Source organism: Crocodylus porosus, unplaced genomic scaffold, assembly GCF_001723895.1.
Source record: "Crocodylus porosus isolate Cpor-Errol unplaced genomic scaffold, CroPor_comp1, whole genome shotgun sequence".
NCBI lineage: Eukaryota > Metazoa > Chordata > Crocodylia > Crocodylidae > Crocodylus > Crocodylus porosus.
In genome coordinates this window covers 35,806,631-35,823,496 of record NW_017728886.1, presented here as the reverse complement: position 1 = coordinate 35,823,496, position 16,866 = coordinate 35,806,631, and the positions used below count along the sequence as shown (strand labels likewise).

General features: G+C 42.6%; 1 protein-coding gene across 1 annotated transcript in view; it reads left to right on the top strand.

Annotated features, from left to right (window-relative positions):
- Positions 1-16,866, top strand: part of LOC109308157 (macrophage mannose receptor 1-like) — a 61,826-nt gene that overhangs the window by 36,353 nt on the left and 8,607 nt on the right. Inside the window, exons 20-28 of the mRNA XM_019532457.1 lie at positions 930-1,072; positions 2,810-2,924; positions 3,421-3,569; positions 5,225-5,327; positions 6,798-7,027; positions 9,594-9,759; positions 10,242-10,394; positions 12,604-12,720; positions 15,844-16,011. Coding sequence (XP_019388002.1) covers positions 930-1,072; positions 2,810-2,924; positions 3,421-3,569; positions 5,225-5,327; positions 6,798-7,027; positions 9,594-9,759; positions 10,242-10,394; positions 12,604-12,720; positions 15,844-16,011 — 1,344 coding nt within the window. The remainder of the gene's footprint in view (positions 1-929; positions 1,073-2,809; positions 2,925-3,420; positions 3,570-5,224; positions 5,328-6,797; positions 7,028-9,593; positions 9,760-10,241; positions 10,395-12,603; positions 12,721-15,843; positions 16,012-16,866) is intronic.

Here is a 16,866-nt window from a genome sequence, read left to right as displayed (position 1 = left end):
GTTATGCCTGGTCACTCTTGGCAGTGCTCGGGGGAACAGGGACTTCCCCAGTGCCTGCTGATCCCCCCTGACTAGTTTGTAACAGGCCACTAGATCCCCCCAATAAATGCCACATGTAAGTGCACAGCTGAAGCATGCACATAGCCAGGTGTGCAACCAGGCATCTTGAAGAGCAGCGGCTAGCCAGTCAGTCTGTAGAGGGGAAGGTGTGTGGGGGGGCCAGATCGAGGCCACGTGGTGGGGGAGGGAGTGGAACTGGGGCAGGGGCAGGTGCTGCCCAGCCAGGGTGGGGCATGGGATGGAGCTGTGGCTTGTCTGGGAGTCCTGGGGGTGTGCAGCTGCTACTACTGCATGCATCCTGGGGGAGGCATGTGCCCCCCAGATCTGTGTGCAGGGTGAGGGCAGGCTGCCACTGTGGGAGCGTGCTGGGGGCTGTACTGGGCTCTTCCTGGTGGCTGTGAGGAGGGGGGCTATGGACAGGGCTATGGTGAATTTTGGAGTTGGCTCTAGCCTCCCCGTAGCTCCCCTCTCAGGGCCACTGCTGCCTCCTGCTCTGCTCCACCCCACCCGGCCCAAGTGCAGCCACCAGGAAGAGCTGGATTTTATCAAAGGAAAAGAGAAACCCTAATTGAACAAATGAGCAATTTTAAAACAAAACAATTTTAGAAGAACTCTGAGGGTGCATCCAGACAAGCATGCATGTGCCTGTTGCGGCACCTCAAAGCAGTTTGAGATGCTTCAAGAGGCATGGTAAGAAAGAAAAAATGTTCCCCATGCTGCATATTTGCTGAATGTGAATCACTGAATTTTGGGGGAAGAGGATGGAGGGACAAATTAAAAAAAACAAAACAGCTCTACCTTCTATACCTTGGTTGTCTAGGGAAGGGATAGAATTTAGTTTCCATCTAAATCTCATCCATTGTACTCAGGAATGTGGAATGATCTCAACTGTGGAGTCAGCAAATTCTTCATCTGTGAAAGGCTAAACAGGACTGTTCGTTCAACAGTTGCTCCTACATCACCTGTACCTCTGGGTGGATGCCCTGAAAATTGGCTTTTGTTTAATAACAAGGTACAGTAACAGATGTCTCCAGCATATTGTATTTGAAAAGGAATTGAACTTAGACAAAGAGATTCTTATTTTCATTGTTTAGCTTTGTACTGAGAATTTAGATTATCCAAAGATATATTCTGATTGTCTGACAAGACCATTCTGGTGATGCCACATCCAGTTTTGAAGCACCGAGAAATAGATTTGTGAATTACTGTAAGTTTTAAATAACTTCAATCCAAACTTCTAAAAAGTTTTTAGATTCTGAAATGAGAGGGAATTAGATACCTAAATACCTTTAAAATATTATTTCTTTGGCCCTAGTCCTAAAAAACATTTTGCTAACACTTAACTTTGGGTCAGGAAGAAGTGACCCTTAATTCTGATGCAATCAGCATTATACCAGTATAAAAATATAGGAGATTCATGATGCAAACTCTTGAACTGGGGTAACTTCATCCCATACATGGGAGTACTCTTCTTGAAAGATTGGGGATAAATCTGCACCATTGTAAGTTATCATGGCCAGATTTCATCAGTTTGCACCTTATCCTGGAATAATCACTTGCTCATGGCAAGCAGACTGTAAATAGATGTCTCATTTAACCCAGGCCTGATTTTCCAGGAGTTTGACATGCATCAAAACAGGTGCAACATCGCCATTTAGCATGTTGCCCTTCCAACTTGTACTACTGCTCTTTTGCCAGTAGGTGGTCAGTAGCCTGGCTGGATTGTCCAGGGATTGACCCATAATAACCCTACAGACATACATTGTGGTGTCCTGTGGAAAAAACAATAGCCACTTTAATCCTGCATAACTCAGTGGACTTGTACATCTATGGGATCCCAGGATAAAAGGCTTTCTTCTGGGAGAAATGTGACATTTACCCACAACCATAAAGTCTTACTTGATTCCCTGCCATCTACTGGTGAGCCTACTGTGGGAAAAATACACATTTGCTATTACATTACCGCAGTATAATTTATGTTGCTATATAAAATAGATTTACATTACATTGCGGCATAGGATCATTGGCCCTGGCCTTGAAAGATGACACGGTTAAGCAAATATATTCTGCTTGTGCTGTAGTGCTTACCTGTTCCAAACCATGTTCTCTGAACAAAATTGTTGACTATTAGTTGACAGAGAAAGAATGTAAAGTTGTTCCTTCATTAGACTGGGTTAGAGGAACAAAGTTTACCCATAAGAAGCCTTTTCCAAAAAGGAGGCATGCAAAATTAGATAATACAAAGCATGCCTTCTTTCTTTGAAATGACCTACTTATACACAAAAGGTGGATCTTTATGCAAATACTTGTATCTCTGCTCTACAATCAATGTATGACTTGTTTACATAAACCCTTGTTTCATCCTATCTGTCACTGTTGTTGTAAGTACCATTGCACAGTGGTATTGTAAAGAGTTTGCTATGTTGTATAACAAGGTTGCCATCCAAAGAAAATGTTTTTTATTGAGAAGTTGCAAGTTGCTTACTGACAACCAAACTTTTTAACAGACACTATGCCACCCTGCCAAAGTGTTCCCTCTTCACTCCTATATTCTGATTCCACATCCTTTCCTTTTTAGATTTGTAGATTTCATGGCCAAAAAGGGCCCATTAGATCACCTAGTCTGACTTCCTGTGTGATGCAACCTATTAAATATGTTTGTTTAGAATGAAATTGTTTTGTTTGTTTGTATGTTTGCAAGAGAACCAACAACATGGCATCCAAACCTCAACAACATTTTCTTTTTCAGTGTTTCAAATTATTTGATAGCATTAAAAAAGAAGCACAGTCATGGCATGCTGCACGGACTACATGTATCAGTTTAGGAGGCAATCTGGTTACTGTATCAAGTGCAGAACTGCAAGGTATAGTGTGTACATTTTTTGATAATGGACGAGATAAAGAGGTCAACTAGTCTCATGGAACAGCCATAAAATAAAGACCAAAAAAGAAAAAACAATACAGCTGCAGTTCTGTAATATATCTTACTACTATTGCTTATATGAAAAGTTGCATTTAATGATGGATGATGCATATGTAGCTTGAATAAATTTAAATATACATATCAATGGTTTGCCTAAGTTTGAAAAGCACAATTTCAGCATAATAGTAGATTATAGATTGTGGCTGCCACTATATCAATTTCATTCAATGTGACTGAGTTTTTTTTAATTTGTTTTGATTTTCTAAATTTCAAACCTTCAAATAATGGTAATGTGCATGTATATGCATACTGTTCAGTATGAACAAAGATAGCAACATTGAGCTTCTGATTTAACTGTTATGGAAATCAGTATTGTCAGTGATTGGGGGAAAGTGCATTTAGTTTCCCTATTTGTAAAACTATTTGCTTTCTTTTAGCCTTCCTTATCACCCTCATAAAGGATGCTACAGATGAGGTCTGGATTGGAATGAATGATATAAATCATGAATACTTGTTCCTATGGACGGATGGAAGTGGTGTCTCTTATACAAACTGGGCAAATGGTTATCCAGATTATAGCTATCAGGTAAATATTTAATGCAAGTTATCATTAAATCATTACAATTTTGGTAGGTAGATCAAACTGTGTGTGACCCACACAATTTAATGTCTGTGGAATTCAGTATATTAATTGTTGAAAGCAGAACTACCATGGTCATCTTATATGTTTTTGGAAATTCAATTTGAAATATTTTTTAAAAAGGTCTGTATTGATAGTTGGACACTTCTTTATTTAAAATCAGTATTTTTGAGATAGTAAACATTCAGGGCTTTTTAAAAAAATGTAAGTTATCCTTTATCCTATCCCTGGAATGCAGTATGAATCTTAATGAGAAGATGATTGGAACAAGGCCAATATTCTGCAGACTTAAATCCAGTGATTAGTTCACAAACTTAGTATCATAGAATCATGGGGAAGTAGGGGTGGAAGGGACCTCAGGAGGTCTTCTTGTCCAACCTCCTGCTCAAGGCAAGATCATCCCTGTATAAACCAACCTAGATAAGTATTAGAACAACCTGTTCTTAAACACTTCCGAGGATCCCTGGGTAATTTGTTTCAATGCTTCACAACCATCTAAGGGAGAAAGTTCTTTAATAACCAACCTAAATTTCCCATGTTGCTATATAACATTGTTTCTCCTTGTCCTATCCCTTTGACTGCAGAGAATAATCTATCTGCATACACTTCATAGCCACCCTTCAACCACTTGAAGATTATTATCAAATTCCCCCTCAGTCTTTTCCTTTCCAGACTGAAAAATGCCAGTTCTTTTAGCTGTGGCCTGCAAGTCCCGTCTCCCAGACCTGTTATCACTTTTTGTTGTTCTCTGGTGGACTCTCTCCAAATGGTCTACCTCTTTCTGAAACTGAGGTGGCCAAAACTGGAAACACTTCTCCAGGTGACTCAACTGAGACTAGTCATGTGATTCCTATAATTAAAGGTTTCCAGATGATATGCTAATGCTGAGTAATTGTGGAGTATCACAAGGATCCATTAGAATTTACTAAACTATTAACAGGTGGTTTGTGTTTATAAATGTGATTTACAGATATTCCCTATTACATAGATCTTGCACATTAATGCAATTACATGAAATACCTTTTTTAAAAAAAAAGGCAGAAGAGGAAGAATCAGGGTCTCCTATTTTTGTTTTATATTCTATCTTTCATTTTATTAGATCTCGCTCCCTATTAGATCTATCTTCAGAATAACTCCACTGCAGGCTAAGAGGTTTTCCCCATCATCATCTCAACTTACTGTTAATTGCAGAACATAACAGAGTACTGTTCAGTTGTGAATGAAATGGTTAATGTGGACTAATGGCTGGCCTTTCTACTTTTTTGCTCCTATTTTATCATCTTGACAAAATACCTTTTTCACAATAAAAAATGACAAGCAATTTGAACTGAAGGAGCCTCACACAACAGCTCTACAACAATAAAGAACATGAGTGAAGGTGCTATTTGGTAAAGCTAGAACAATATAATATAAGCCCTGTTCAAATATGAAATGGCTTATTACAAGACTAGATTACATGGCCCTGAGGGAGTATAAGTAATAAAAAATAGATGCTTGATCGACCTGTCTGTGATAGCTTGGTCTTCAGATGTGAGAAGAAAAGAAGTGTTTTTTGTTTGTTGTTTTCTTCGTGCTCCTTAATGTATCATTTTCCTTCTTAGTCTGACTGCATCTTTATGACAAACAAAAATATTGAAGAGGCAGGGAAATGGAAAGATTCAGACTGTCAGGCTAACAAAAGCTACATATGCCAGAGAAATACAGGTGAGTGCTCCTTCGCCATTCTTCTAAGTAAATAAAGATGAGAAAATGGTTTGATGTTTAGATTGCCTTCTGGATTGAACTCTAGCTCTCCACATACTCTGCATCAGCTCTGGCCTCTAAGTGAAATATGTTTCACAGTTTCATGTGAGCTCAAGAACATTTTGACAAAGCAAACAGGGAGACTAATAATTTTTGCCATGGATGCCAAAAAAGACCCCTCACTCTTCCTTAGTGCCGCTCCAATCTACTTCCTTTGCCAAACTGGCTGCTTAGCTTTCTGCTCCCTACTTTGTGATCCTTGGCCAATCTGCTTCTCTGCTTTCTGTTTCCTGTCCTATTTGGTCTTTTGCTGCCTGGTCCCTTCCTGATCTGCCATGTGCCCCACAGAGAAGCTGCCTGTGCCATTTGTGGCCTGTGTGTAACAGGTTGGATAATCCTGCTCTAATATTTGCATAAGCTTGGCCTGTAGAAAAAGCCAGCAGGTGTCATGTAGCCCATCTGAACTAATCTTAGACACAACTGTAAAGGGATCAAGGCTTTATTCCACCTTCAGTTTGGCTTGATCCCTCCTCACCTTGACCAGCAGATCAGAGGGCATTTCCCATTGCTGCAACCAACAAGACTTTTATGAAGCAGAGGGAAGTCCTTATTGCCACAACTCAGCAGAAGGTTGTTACGAATGCTGTTTGGAGGGAATTGTTTTTGGCTTGTATATTGGATGGGAGGATTGAAAGAGGTGATAGGGCTAAGGTTGGGAGGGAGGAAAATGAACCCCTTTATATGCCAGCTCTCAGGAGGGGTAGGAAGGCTTGCTTGGAGAGATTTATTTAAGATTTTGTAAGAGGGGAAAAGGTCACTGATTTGTAGATAAATCATGGTAGAGGGTACATAAATAGTTTTTCTTTCTTTTTTTTTTTTACCTTGAGAAATTGAGGTTTGGTCTGCCTTGTCTACACTATTGATACACCAGATTTTGCAGCCTTGCCTAGACCATATTTTCAGCTGGAGCAGCATGCACCCCTCCCAAACCCTTCTCTTCTCACTTTCTCATGGTGGGTGTTTTGCCTTGCAGCCACCAGTGCCATACATCCTGGGTGCCATAGGATCACAAGGGATCACAACCTGGAAGTTTCTCCCCTCTAATCCCCTGCATAGTTGCTTAGTACTTATTCTAACAGACAAATTTATGGAAGTACTGCATACTTTCACAGAGGAGGGGTATAACTTCATGGAGAAGTCTTGGTTGGGAGCAGAGTAGCTGAAGAGCCAAAGGCTACAACTTTTTATTAAAGCTCTTTGAGTCATGGTTATTGTCATTGAAATGATGGTTTTACCACCCATTGCATCTTGATTTTTATTAGTGTTACCTCTCTTAATCATTTTAAAACTGCAGACATTTGTTCAGTGGTACAATAGTTGCATAGACTATGAAACAACCATTTATTCCTTTATTTTCTTATTTTGCTACAGATCCTAAACTACATCGCCAAACAACAGTTCCCATACCTGGCTTTATCCAGTATGGTAACAGTAGCTATTCCATCATCAGTTCCAAAAAGAATTGGGAAGAAGCACACAAAAACTGCAAGGCTGAACACTCAGAACTTGCCAGCATTTTAGATGCCTATACCCAATCATTCCTGTGGTTGCACACGTTAAAGTTTAAGGAGCCTGTGTGGATTGGTCTCAACAGCAATGTGGTAAATACATCAAATATACTTCATGTCAGAATACTTCTGCCACATTTGTCATTGAACTATTACTGTCTTGATTTTCAAGAACCGTTACTGTTGCACCCTTTTGTCTTATAGTGGGCACTAAGCATGAGCAAGAATTCTTTGTTATCATAGAGAAGTTATGCTGGAAGAGGGCCTCTACATACCATCTAGTCCAACCAGGAATTGAACCTGTGACCTTGCTGTTATTAGCAGGATGCTCTGACCAACTGAGTTTCTAATGATTTTAGTCTTCAAAAGCATCCAGAAAAGGAAGAGAAATAGGGAGAATTTACCTTCAAGAGCAAATTGGAAGCAAATTGGATGCCTATCTTGCTGGGATCCTATGACCTCAGCTGACTTCCTGCCCTTTTGGGCGGGGGGCTGGACTCAACGATCTTCTGAGGTCCCTTCCAGCCCTAATGTCTATGAGATGTGAGAAAAGGGTGTATAAAAAGGAGACAAGCTGTGAGCATGATGGAGGATCTGTAGAAAAGGAGTTGCAAGGAGGCTGAGAGGAGAGTAGAAGCTATAGGAATAGTGGGAGGTTGAAGGCATTGAAGAAAGCATGGTGAGCTGATGCCAGGGAATTGTGGGATCAAGAAAGGGATAAACAAGCAATGGGTAGGAGATGAATAGTCTTTCTTCATAGAAATGATTTAGCAAAGTAGTGGAGGGTGTCCCAAAACCTTAAGGCTTAATTCACTGAAGCAGGTGGGACATTCACCTAGAAGGAATTTTCACAGAGTGGAAGCAGCTTTGTACTCCAGTGGGGATTGCTAAAGGGATTCAGTGAACCAGTGTGTTCCCTAACTGCCTGGGTATCCCACAGATCTGAGCCAGTGCCATGTACTTAGGGTTTCATTGGTTCCCCTAAACTTTGGCAAAATGGAATTTACCAGCTGGCCGTTTGAGGCTTCGTTCATGGCAGCCAACACAACCATAACCCAAATGTCTGGCATTGGCTTGGGAACATCCTGGCCTAAATTTACACCAGTTTGTTCCAGAGCAATGAGATGCATTTCTCATCTTGCTTACATTCTTTATTTTTATAACCATGTCACTGAAAAGAACTAGTGCTCCCATGGTTTGAAGCAAATACATATAATCACACAGGCAAGGGGTTTCGCCAGTTGCAGAGATGAGTTTAACCCTCCCTGTGAACAACTGTCCAATTCAGCCAAGTCCTGAACCACAGAAAATCTCACTTTGTAGGTAGTAAGTAGACTTGATGGATTTTGGTAGCTAAAATCCATCAAGACTTTGGTAGCTAAAATCCATCAATATTTCTTAACATTTCTTTTGCATCAGGCATTTTCAAAGCCTTCCCAGTATCTGTGTATGACCAGACTGAGCTTGCAGCTTGCCTAGAGAGCAAAGATCCTGGTTCCTACTGCAGACTAAGACTGCAAGGGCTAAGCCAAGGACACTTTTCTCCTTTGTAATTGCTCCTTCTGACAGTCAGAACCTTCTGTGATGCCAGACCCAATAACCAAAAGCAGGCATGGGTTTCCTGTATTCTCTCTAGATGTCTTTTGCTCACCACAGGGAGGAGAAAATAAGGAGCAGGAATAAGCTCCATACTCTGTGAGGGGTAATATGTGGGGATATAGAGAAGAAGACCAGAGGAGGGTAGGAGAACTGGATCTGTACAGAGCTGAAGCTGTGTTGGGATCTGGGTGGAGGGAAGAATAGGATTAATATACAGAGATAGGAAGACTGAGAGGGGAGCTAGGTTGGGATTGGGGATACTGGAACATGGAGGAAACTGGGATGAGGGAGTGGCATGTGTAGGGGCAGTGGGCATGCTATAGTATTCCTGTGTTTCAACATTCCTCTACCGTCAACAAATAGGTAGTGAAATCCAGAGACAAAATGGGAGGCTCATTTCTATAAGAAATGAGCTAATACAAAGGATAACAATGTACAGGTGCTATTACTTATTCCATTAACTCAAGTGGTGGAGGTTTGAGGTCTGTGAATCTAAAGATTCTCACCCTGCTGCTGCATCATGTGGTCATTAATATAGTTCCACATGATCAAAGTTTTTTTTCTTTTAACTACTTATTCAGAAGAAACAAAAACAAAAGGAAAGAATGTTAAGAACATCAACTGCAGAGCCTTTGCATGGGTCCCTAGTGCATACACATTCTGATACCAAAGTTAGTTGCACAGTCATGTACTATTTTTGCCACGGGGACCCCTACCTCATTCAGTGTGCTGAATGGACATTTGCTAATCAATGTCTTGGGTGCTGTAATGTGTAAGGCTGTGGGATGATATGCCGCAGAGGATGGAAGTCATGTAGTTAATAAGGCCAGGATGAAAAAGAAATAGGCTGGTACAGGCGATTGAATTTCACCACTAAGAATTGGAATTCTATCTTGGCCTCTTCCACACAGTTTGCTCAATAGTCATTACTTGTTCTGTCTATGGAATAAGATGGGGTCCTTCTTTCTACTGTTTCCTAACAATTGAGAACCTGATTTTTCAGCACTACTAAGGTAGGTTTTTTGGATACTGTGTTAGTTCACTTTCCATTTGTTTTTAGACTGGTGGATTTTACAAGTGGACTGATAACTGGAAACTAAAGTACCAGAAATGGGCCCCTGAGGAACCAAAAAAGAAAACAGCCTGTGTCTATTTAGATGTGGATGGTTCCTGGAAGACAGGCTCATGTGATGAAGAGCATTTCTCTGTCTGTAAACGGTCTGATGGTGAGCAACAGATTTCATTTAGGCCAAACATGTACTTCCAGTTAGGGAGCTTGAGATTTAATTGCCGTGGTAGCTTGACTTGATTAATAATAGAAGGAAAGTAACAACAATTTTGAAATAAAATCATTTTATGTGTAATGAATGGGAAACAAAACAATAGCAGGGAACACACTGATGGTGGCATTGTTGAATACACCTATTGTTTACAACTATGTGGTGAAGTGATGTGGTCCAATAAATGATCATTACACACAAAGTGGGTTTATTTCAAAATTGCCATTACTTTCTGAAACACCTGATATACATATACACCTCCCATGTAAGTGTGTATATATATATGTGTGTGGGTGTGGGTGTATATGATAAGTTGGTTATATTGCTACTGAATAGAAAGGAATGTGACTATTGATAATGTGTGTGTTCCCTGATTTCACATTTATAAAAGAGTAGTGGTTTTATAATAAAGCATGGTTTCTTAACAGTTATGCCCCCTCCTGATCCACCGCAATTCCCTGGAAAATGTCCGGCAGAGAAAAAAGGCAGATCCTGGATTCCCTTCCGTGGTCATTGTTACTACATTTATGTCTCATCTAAAGAAAACTGGTCTGGAGCTTCCATGGAATGTGTTCGACTAGGTGGGTGTCAGCTTTTATTAGGAAATAACAATGGAGGATATTGGTAGGACTCCAGAGAAATATGTTTCCATTCCTTGCAAATTGATAATATATTCAAGGCAAAAACAACACCCCCCCTCAAAACAAAACAAAAAACAAACACCCCCCCCCAACTGGTCAGCAATACTAAGTGTCAAAAGGAAATATTTGAGAGAATTGGTGGGAAATTGGGAATGAAAAGTAGTGCCTCTTCTCCCCTTCCCTTTCAGACTAAAGAACCGAAAAACTTTTTTATGAAGCCTGGGTGGAAGAAAGCAGCATATATATCTCATACCACATCCCCCCAGATAAGATATGTACCTTATTTTTGGCAAAGCAGAATTAAGAACAAAAGATTTACCAGTGTCTTCCCTGCCATAGCATGGAATCACCATGGCTGAATGTTCACAGCCTCTGGTAAATTGGCATCTGCCTTAGGACTGGATTCCAACCACCCTCCACGTGGCTAGAGGAGAGAAGCAGAAACCGTTACAGGGATTCTGTTCAGGCACAGAAAATCTGTTTCCCTGCTTAAGACATGCAACACTTGAAGGGCTGAGTATTGGGGGAAAGGTGTGTGTAATATGGAAGTAAATACACTATTCCTCTGAAAAACTTTCATTTTTCTTTCTTAGTACCAACTATTACCCATTGCAAACTAGCTTACATCTTGCTGTTCCTTTCTACCATCTTTGAATGGTACTGTGGCAGGGCACTGTTTGTACCTGTCACTTTAAGGGCCTGAAGCTAGCAGCCAGCAGGTGCGTGATTAGGACAGCCATTTTGGATCCAGGGCTGCCCATATAAACAGGGCATATTGCTGCTGGAAGGCCAGGCAACAACATCGCCTGGCTGCAGGGGTGCTGGTGTCATCTGGAGGTAAGGGAGGAGCTGTAGGGGATGGTCAGGAGGCTCCTGGTCCTGGGTATGACCTAAAACTGCACCTGCTGGGAGTGGGTGGCCTGGTGGGGCTCTCAGTGGTGTGGGAGCTCCCAGGAAATACCAGGCCAGTTACCACCCTGGTAAAAAGGTGGGTCAGGGTGCCTTAATCCCTAGCCCCCACAACTGGGTTTGTTACCCCCTTGTAGGGTCTGGAAGGAGGACCTCAGTAGAGTGGGGCCATAGACTCAAACCTGTCTTGACATCCCCTGACTAGTCCACAATGGGGCCAGGAGCAGAAGGGTCGAAAGGCCAGAGGCCCACCATGAGGAATGCCCAAGAGCTGAGGTGCTGGGGTTCTGATTGGCCTGGAGGTGGGCCAGGGCTAGTGGCCACATGTCCCGGGGGGAACCATACCCATAAGGGGGAGAAGCTCAGGAAGCTATGCAGCTGGGAATGAAGGCAGAATAGGCTGCCTGAATGGAAGGATCTAAGTGGGGTCCAATTAGTAGGATTCTGGGGCCCAGTGCGGGGCCGATGATATGGATAAAATCTGGATGCTATCTGTGAGGCTTGGGCTGCAGTGTAGGGGGGGAACGGAGCTGCAGATAACGCCCGTTTTTGGCAGTGGGGCAAAAAATGGGCAGCCTCCTGCTTTATTAATATCAATTAAATAATTAACAACAAGGCATAGCAGGCGAGAAGGCATGTGGTTAGCCCAGAAACAGGTGGGCAGGCCACAGGGAAATCAGCTCCGAGAAGGCCCCCGTTACACGTACCTAAGTGCCTAAGTGTACTTCCCATACATTCACCAATAACCTCAGTTACTAAATGACTAGCTGCTTGCACACTAGTTTTGCTTCTTTTGACTTGTTTTTCCTTTCTCCCCATCTGTAGTTTAGTCTCTATACATCTTGTTCTGCCTGTTCTTCCTTCCCCTATCAGCTGGGTTCTGCTACCCTTTCATAAAGCACAGGGAACACAAATGTGAGTTTTTTGTATTTATCTGTTTTGAAGCTATTTGTCTGTGTTCTCTGGGACTGTTGATAAACTACATTGAGGAGTGAAAAAATTACCTTGAAGAGAAGGCACTTTTATTCCAAAGATTAGAACATAGGGGCTATATTCTGCTGTTGATGTATTCCTGGACAATTTACTGGTTTCAGTGCAACATCAATTACAAGATTCAGTCAATTTGCATGTATTGTCAGTCTTAAAAAAATCAGATCATAATTATTGTTTCAAAGAGTGGATCATATAGAATGGTGAAACTTGCTTGAGTTATGCTTAGTTATTTATAAATGTTTTTCAGGTTCCTCATTGGCTACTATAGAAGATTCAGCTGAGATGAATTTCCTATTTAATCACTTGCATGCATTTGCAAGTGATTCAAGCCAGTTTTGGATAGGAATGTACAAAAACGTGGATGGTAATAATTTAATTTTCAATATTTAGTTGCAAATAAATACTCAGAGGTAAACTGATGGACTCCAGCCAGGAGCAGATTGAGCCATTTCAAGGGGGGCAGGAGGGTGGCACCACATCCCCAATGCTGCGAGCAGAGTAGGCTGATCCACGTTGTGGGCAACACTGCCTCTCACCCTGCTTGGACCAACTTGCTCTGCTTCTGGCAGGAGCAGAACCAGTGTGAGTGGCAGCAGGGAGCCCCACTGCTTAGACTGGCTTGCTCTCCTCCTGACAGGAGGAGAACTGGAAGCAGAGCAGTCCAAGGACAGCAGGAGGCACTGTGGCTCCTGGGCACTCTGGGGCTGCAGCACTTGCTCTGCCTGGTGGGAGCAGCAAGCCTGTCCTTCCCTTAGCTCTTAGTCCTGCCTCTCCTCACTAAGCCTCTATTAGCAAGTCACAGCTGTTCAAGTGAGAGGCAGTCAGAGCAGGGTTTTTGCCTTACCATGTGACTGCTTCCATTGAGTCAAATAACACTAAGTCAATTAACATTTGTTTGGTTTACAGCATAAGGTCTAGCAAGGCCCCTGGAAAGGAAAAAATAAATCCAGTGGATTTGTCAGATAGGCCTGTGCGAAGCAGCTAGTATTCACTTTGGATTCGCATACGGCCGATTCAGGCAACAGTGATTCAATTCAGTGATTCAGATCATGTCCCGAATTAATATGTCTGAATCTCTGAATCAGCCAGACTCACCCCCTACCTGGTCTCCCAGTCCCGGCAATGACTGCCCCACCTGCCCCAGCTCCAGGCACTTGGGGGAAAAAAAAAATCCCTGACTCAGAGGATGCTGCTGGGCAGGGGGCAATCCCCACTGCTCTCCACTGCCTTATGCTGTGTGGGGGGCTCTGCATGAGCCCCCTGATCCCACCTCCTGCTCCCCCAGGCTCCCATAGCTGCCCTGCCCACTGTGGCTCCAGTCCTTTAAGAAAAAAAAAGAGAAAACCCCCAGACTCACCATTCCAGCTTGTGGGAGGTGCCCCCCACTTCCCTCCACTTCTCCATGCCAGGTGGGTGGCTCTACATGAGCCCCCCTAAGCCCTGAGGCCACTGCAGGAATGGTAGTCCTGGAGCTTTTCTCTGTTTTTTTCTTTCTTTCTTAAAGGGCCAGAGCCGTAGGGGTCAGGGAAGCCATGGAGCGGGGCTGGGGGAGTGGGAGGAGTTTCAGGGGGCTTGTATAGAGCCCCCCATGCAGTGGGGAACAATGGGGGGCAGCCAGGATTGCCATCACACCTGGTGAGCACTGGGGCTTTTCTTTAAAGGGCTAGGAGCTGGGGTGGGCAGGGCAGCCATGGGGAGGTGGGGGTCAGGGGGGCTGAGGGAGCAGGGAGGGGATGGGGGCTGGCAGGGGTCCACCCATGGTCCCCTCCCCCTACTTAACAGCTCAGAGTCCATCTGCAGCTCCCTGCTGCAGCCACTGGGGACTGTCCAAATCATCGAAGCTCTCTGAGTCTTTTCTGAAGATTCAGAGAGCTTCAAATTGATTCAGACCTTTTAACTGGTCCCCTGATTTGATTCAGAGATTCAGGCACTGAATCAGGCCAAATCTCCTCCGAATTGAATCATCACCCAAAGCTTCACACAGCCCTATTGTCAGAGCTGGGGGCTTGGTTCTGGGAGAGCCAGGTATCAAAATCTCCTATACACATGCACAGAGCCTGCTCCAATGCTCGGGAAATCTAATGAGATGGAACAGACTCAATGAATTGAGTCTGCTGGAGCACAGAAATTGACGTGCTCCAGCAGCCTGGCACATTACATGCATCTGTGTCATCACATATCTCCTCTCTGAAAAAATGGAGGCAGGGTGCTTTGAAATAAAACACATTCAATGAACTTTATTTTAAAGCACCCCACCACCATTTTTTCAGTGTGGGGCTACCCAGTGACACTGATACATGTGACATATAAGCACTTTTAATTGGCATGGCTTGCTAATTCATGCTCCCAGTGCTGCGTCCCACAACATGTGTAAAAATACCCAAAGAGCTTGGAAAAGATATGTGAGGGCCTGTTGAAAAGCTGGGGTATGGAGAAGCTGAGAGGCACTGGAGTTATGAGATGCTGGATCTGCAAAGACTGGTGGAGAATTGGGCTCCAGGAGGTGGGATTCAGGTAAACTGAATCAGTAGGACCTTCAAGGGTTTCTGTTTTTCTTGATAACCTTAGATACCAGGAGGAGAGCTATAGACTTGTTTTCAAATTCTGACACCCAAAGCATGTAACACAGGAATCTAAATAGGCAAGATTCCCCAGCTGGATGGATCTCTCCATGATCTTTTGGGTCAGCTTATCAACAGCAAAGGCTGTGTAGCATAAAGAAATATTTATTTAGGCAGGGGAGTCTATTGCATTAAGTATAGGAACACACATTTCCATGGGAAACTACAGTAGCATTTCTGAATCATTTTATTTTATATTATTTTATTTTTTAGGCATAGTTACTCAGGTTTTGTTTCACTCCACCGAAAACTCAAAAATTTCCATTCAAAATTATGATACAAACAAGTTTCTATTTAGCTTTAGTTTTAGGACCTGGGCTTCCCTGCAATCAATAAGAGACAGGTGGTAGTGACCTGAATAGGTAATGATGTTATTCAGTTTGGCCTGATAAAATAAGGCAGAGTTAAATAATTGAGCAGATCGTGGTAAATGAGATGTTCTTCAGTCTTGGATATAGTCAGAGTCAAAATCACTAGCATGCTTTGGAGGCCAGGATCCAAAGAACTTTAGAGACAATATTAAGCTTCACCTTTACTACGGGCTCCCAGTGCAAATTCTGGTGCAAATTCAAGGTCTCTTTAGTTTTAATCATTAACACACTTAGTGTGCCTGGCAGTACAGTTAGTACAATAGTGTAATAGTGCATTAACTAACTATGTTCTTCTATGACAGCATAGATAATGGGGCTTAATATTCAAATTGCTAAAGCTCAGGCAGAAGACATCCTTAGCTGAGTGTCTTTTTCTGCTGTGGGAGGAAAACTGAATCGTTGAATCGTGTAATAGTAAGGTATTGATTTTACCAATTCCTTAGTTCAGTGTCAACCTTGTCATTTAATATTTTGTACTTATCATTTTAATTTTAGATGAATGGACATGGATAAACAACAAAGCAGTTGATTTTGTCAACTGGAAAGAAGGCGAGCCTTCAACTTTTTCTAGTAAAAACTGTGTTTTCATGGATGCTTCGGATGGATGCTGGAGAGTCTATTATTGCAGTTTTGACAGACATTTTATTTGTAAAATGCCAAAGAGTAAGTTCAGTATATTGCATTATTTTGTTAGTGATGACTATTATTATTTACAAAGTCCTTTCGTCCAGCGAATTCTGTGTAACTAGATGTTTGTGACAGCTATTTCTCTCCATGGGCTGAGATCTTGTTGTGGTGGACAGGCTCCCAATGGTCCTCAGAGCAGTTGCCCAGATTTTCATGCTGCTATTAGGGTCACCTGTGGTCAGCAGGCCTGAGGGAAGGCTCTAGACAAACCATAGTTCAAACCACAAGTCCTCAACAGCGGATCAGGGAGAAGGAGATATTAAGACCTCAATGACTGTAAAGATGGAAGAAGGCTGCAACAAAATGGAGGTTTCCTGTCATCTAGGGTTTTCCCTCATCACTGGGCTCAGATCTCCACCTTGTCAAGACTTTTTGTTATTTCTGCACACCAGGTTCCTCATGTTAAACAGTCACGTGCAGGCTTCTACCACAGGAAACAACACACTCTCCTGTACCAACATCCAAAAGCCCTATGGCAATGGATAAGTGGTGATGTAGACAGAACTGATGAATCTGGCAGTCTCCAGGCATGAATCTTCCTGCAGGCAGTAGTAGTTTGACGGTTGTCTTGCACCTGGATTGAGACAGGGGTGCAATTCAGCAGTTCCTACCATGACTGAGCAGTCCTATTCAGGATCCTCTCTGGTCACCCCACATGAAGAAAGGGCCACAAAAAGTGCCTTAAACATAGGCTGTTTTATCTGCTCTTAGCTAGGTAACCACATACATTGGTATCACTTTCTTTGCCATTGAAAACATCATAGGAAGATAATGATTTTCACAACATGTAAGATTTCATAGACATTAGGGCTGGAAGGGACCTTGGAAGAT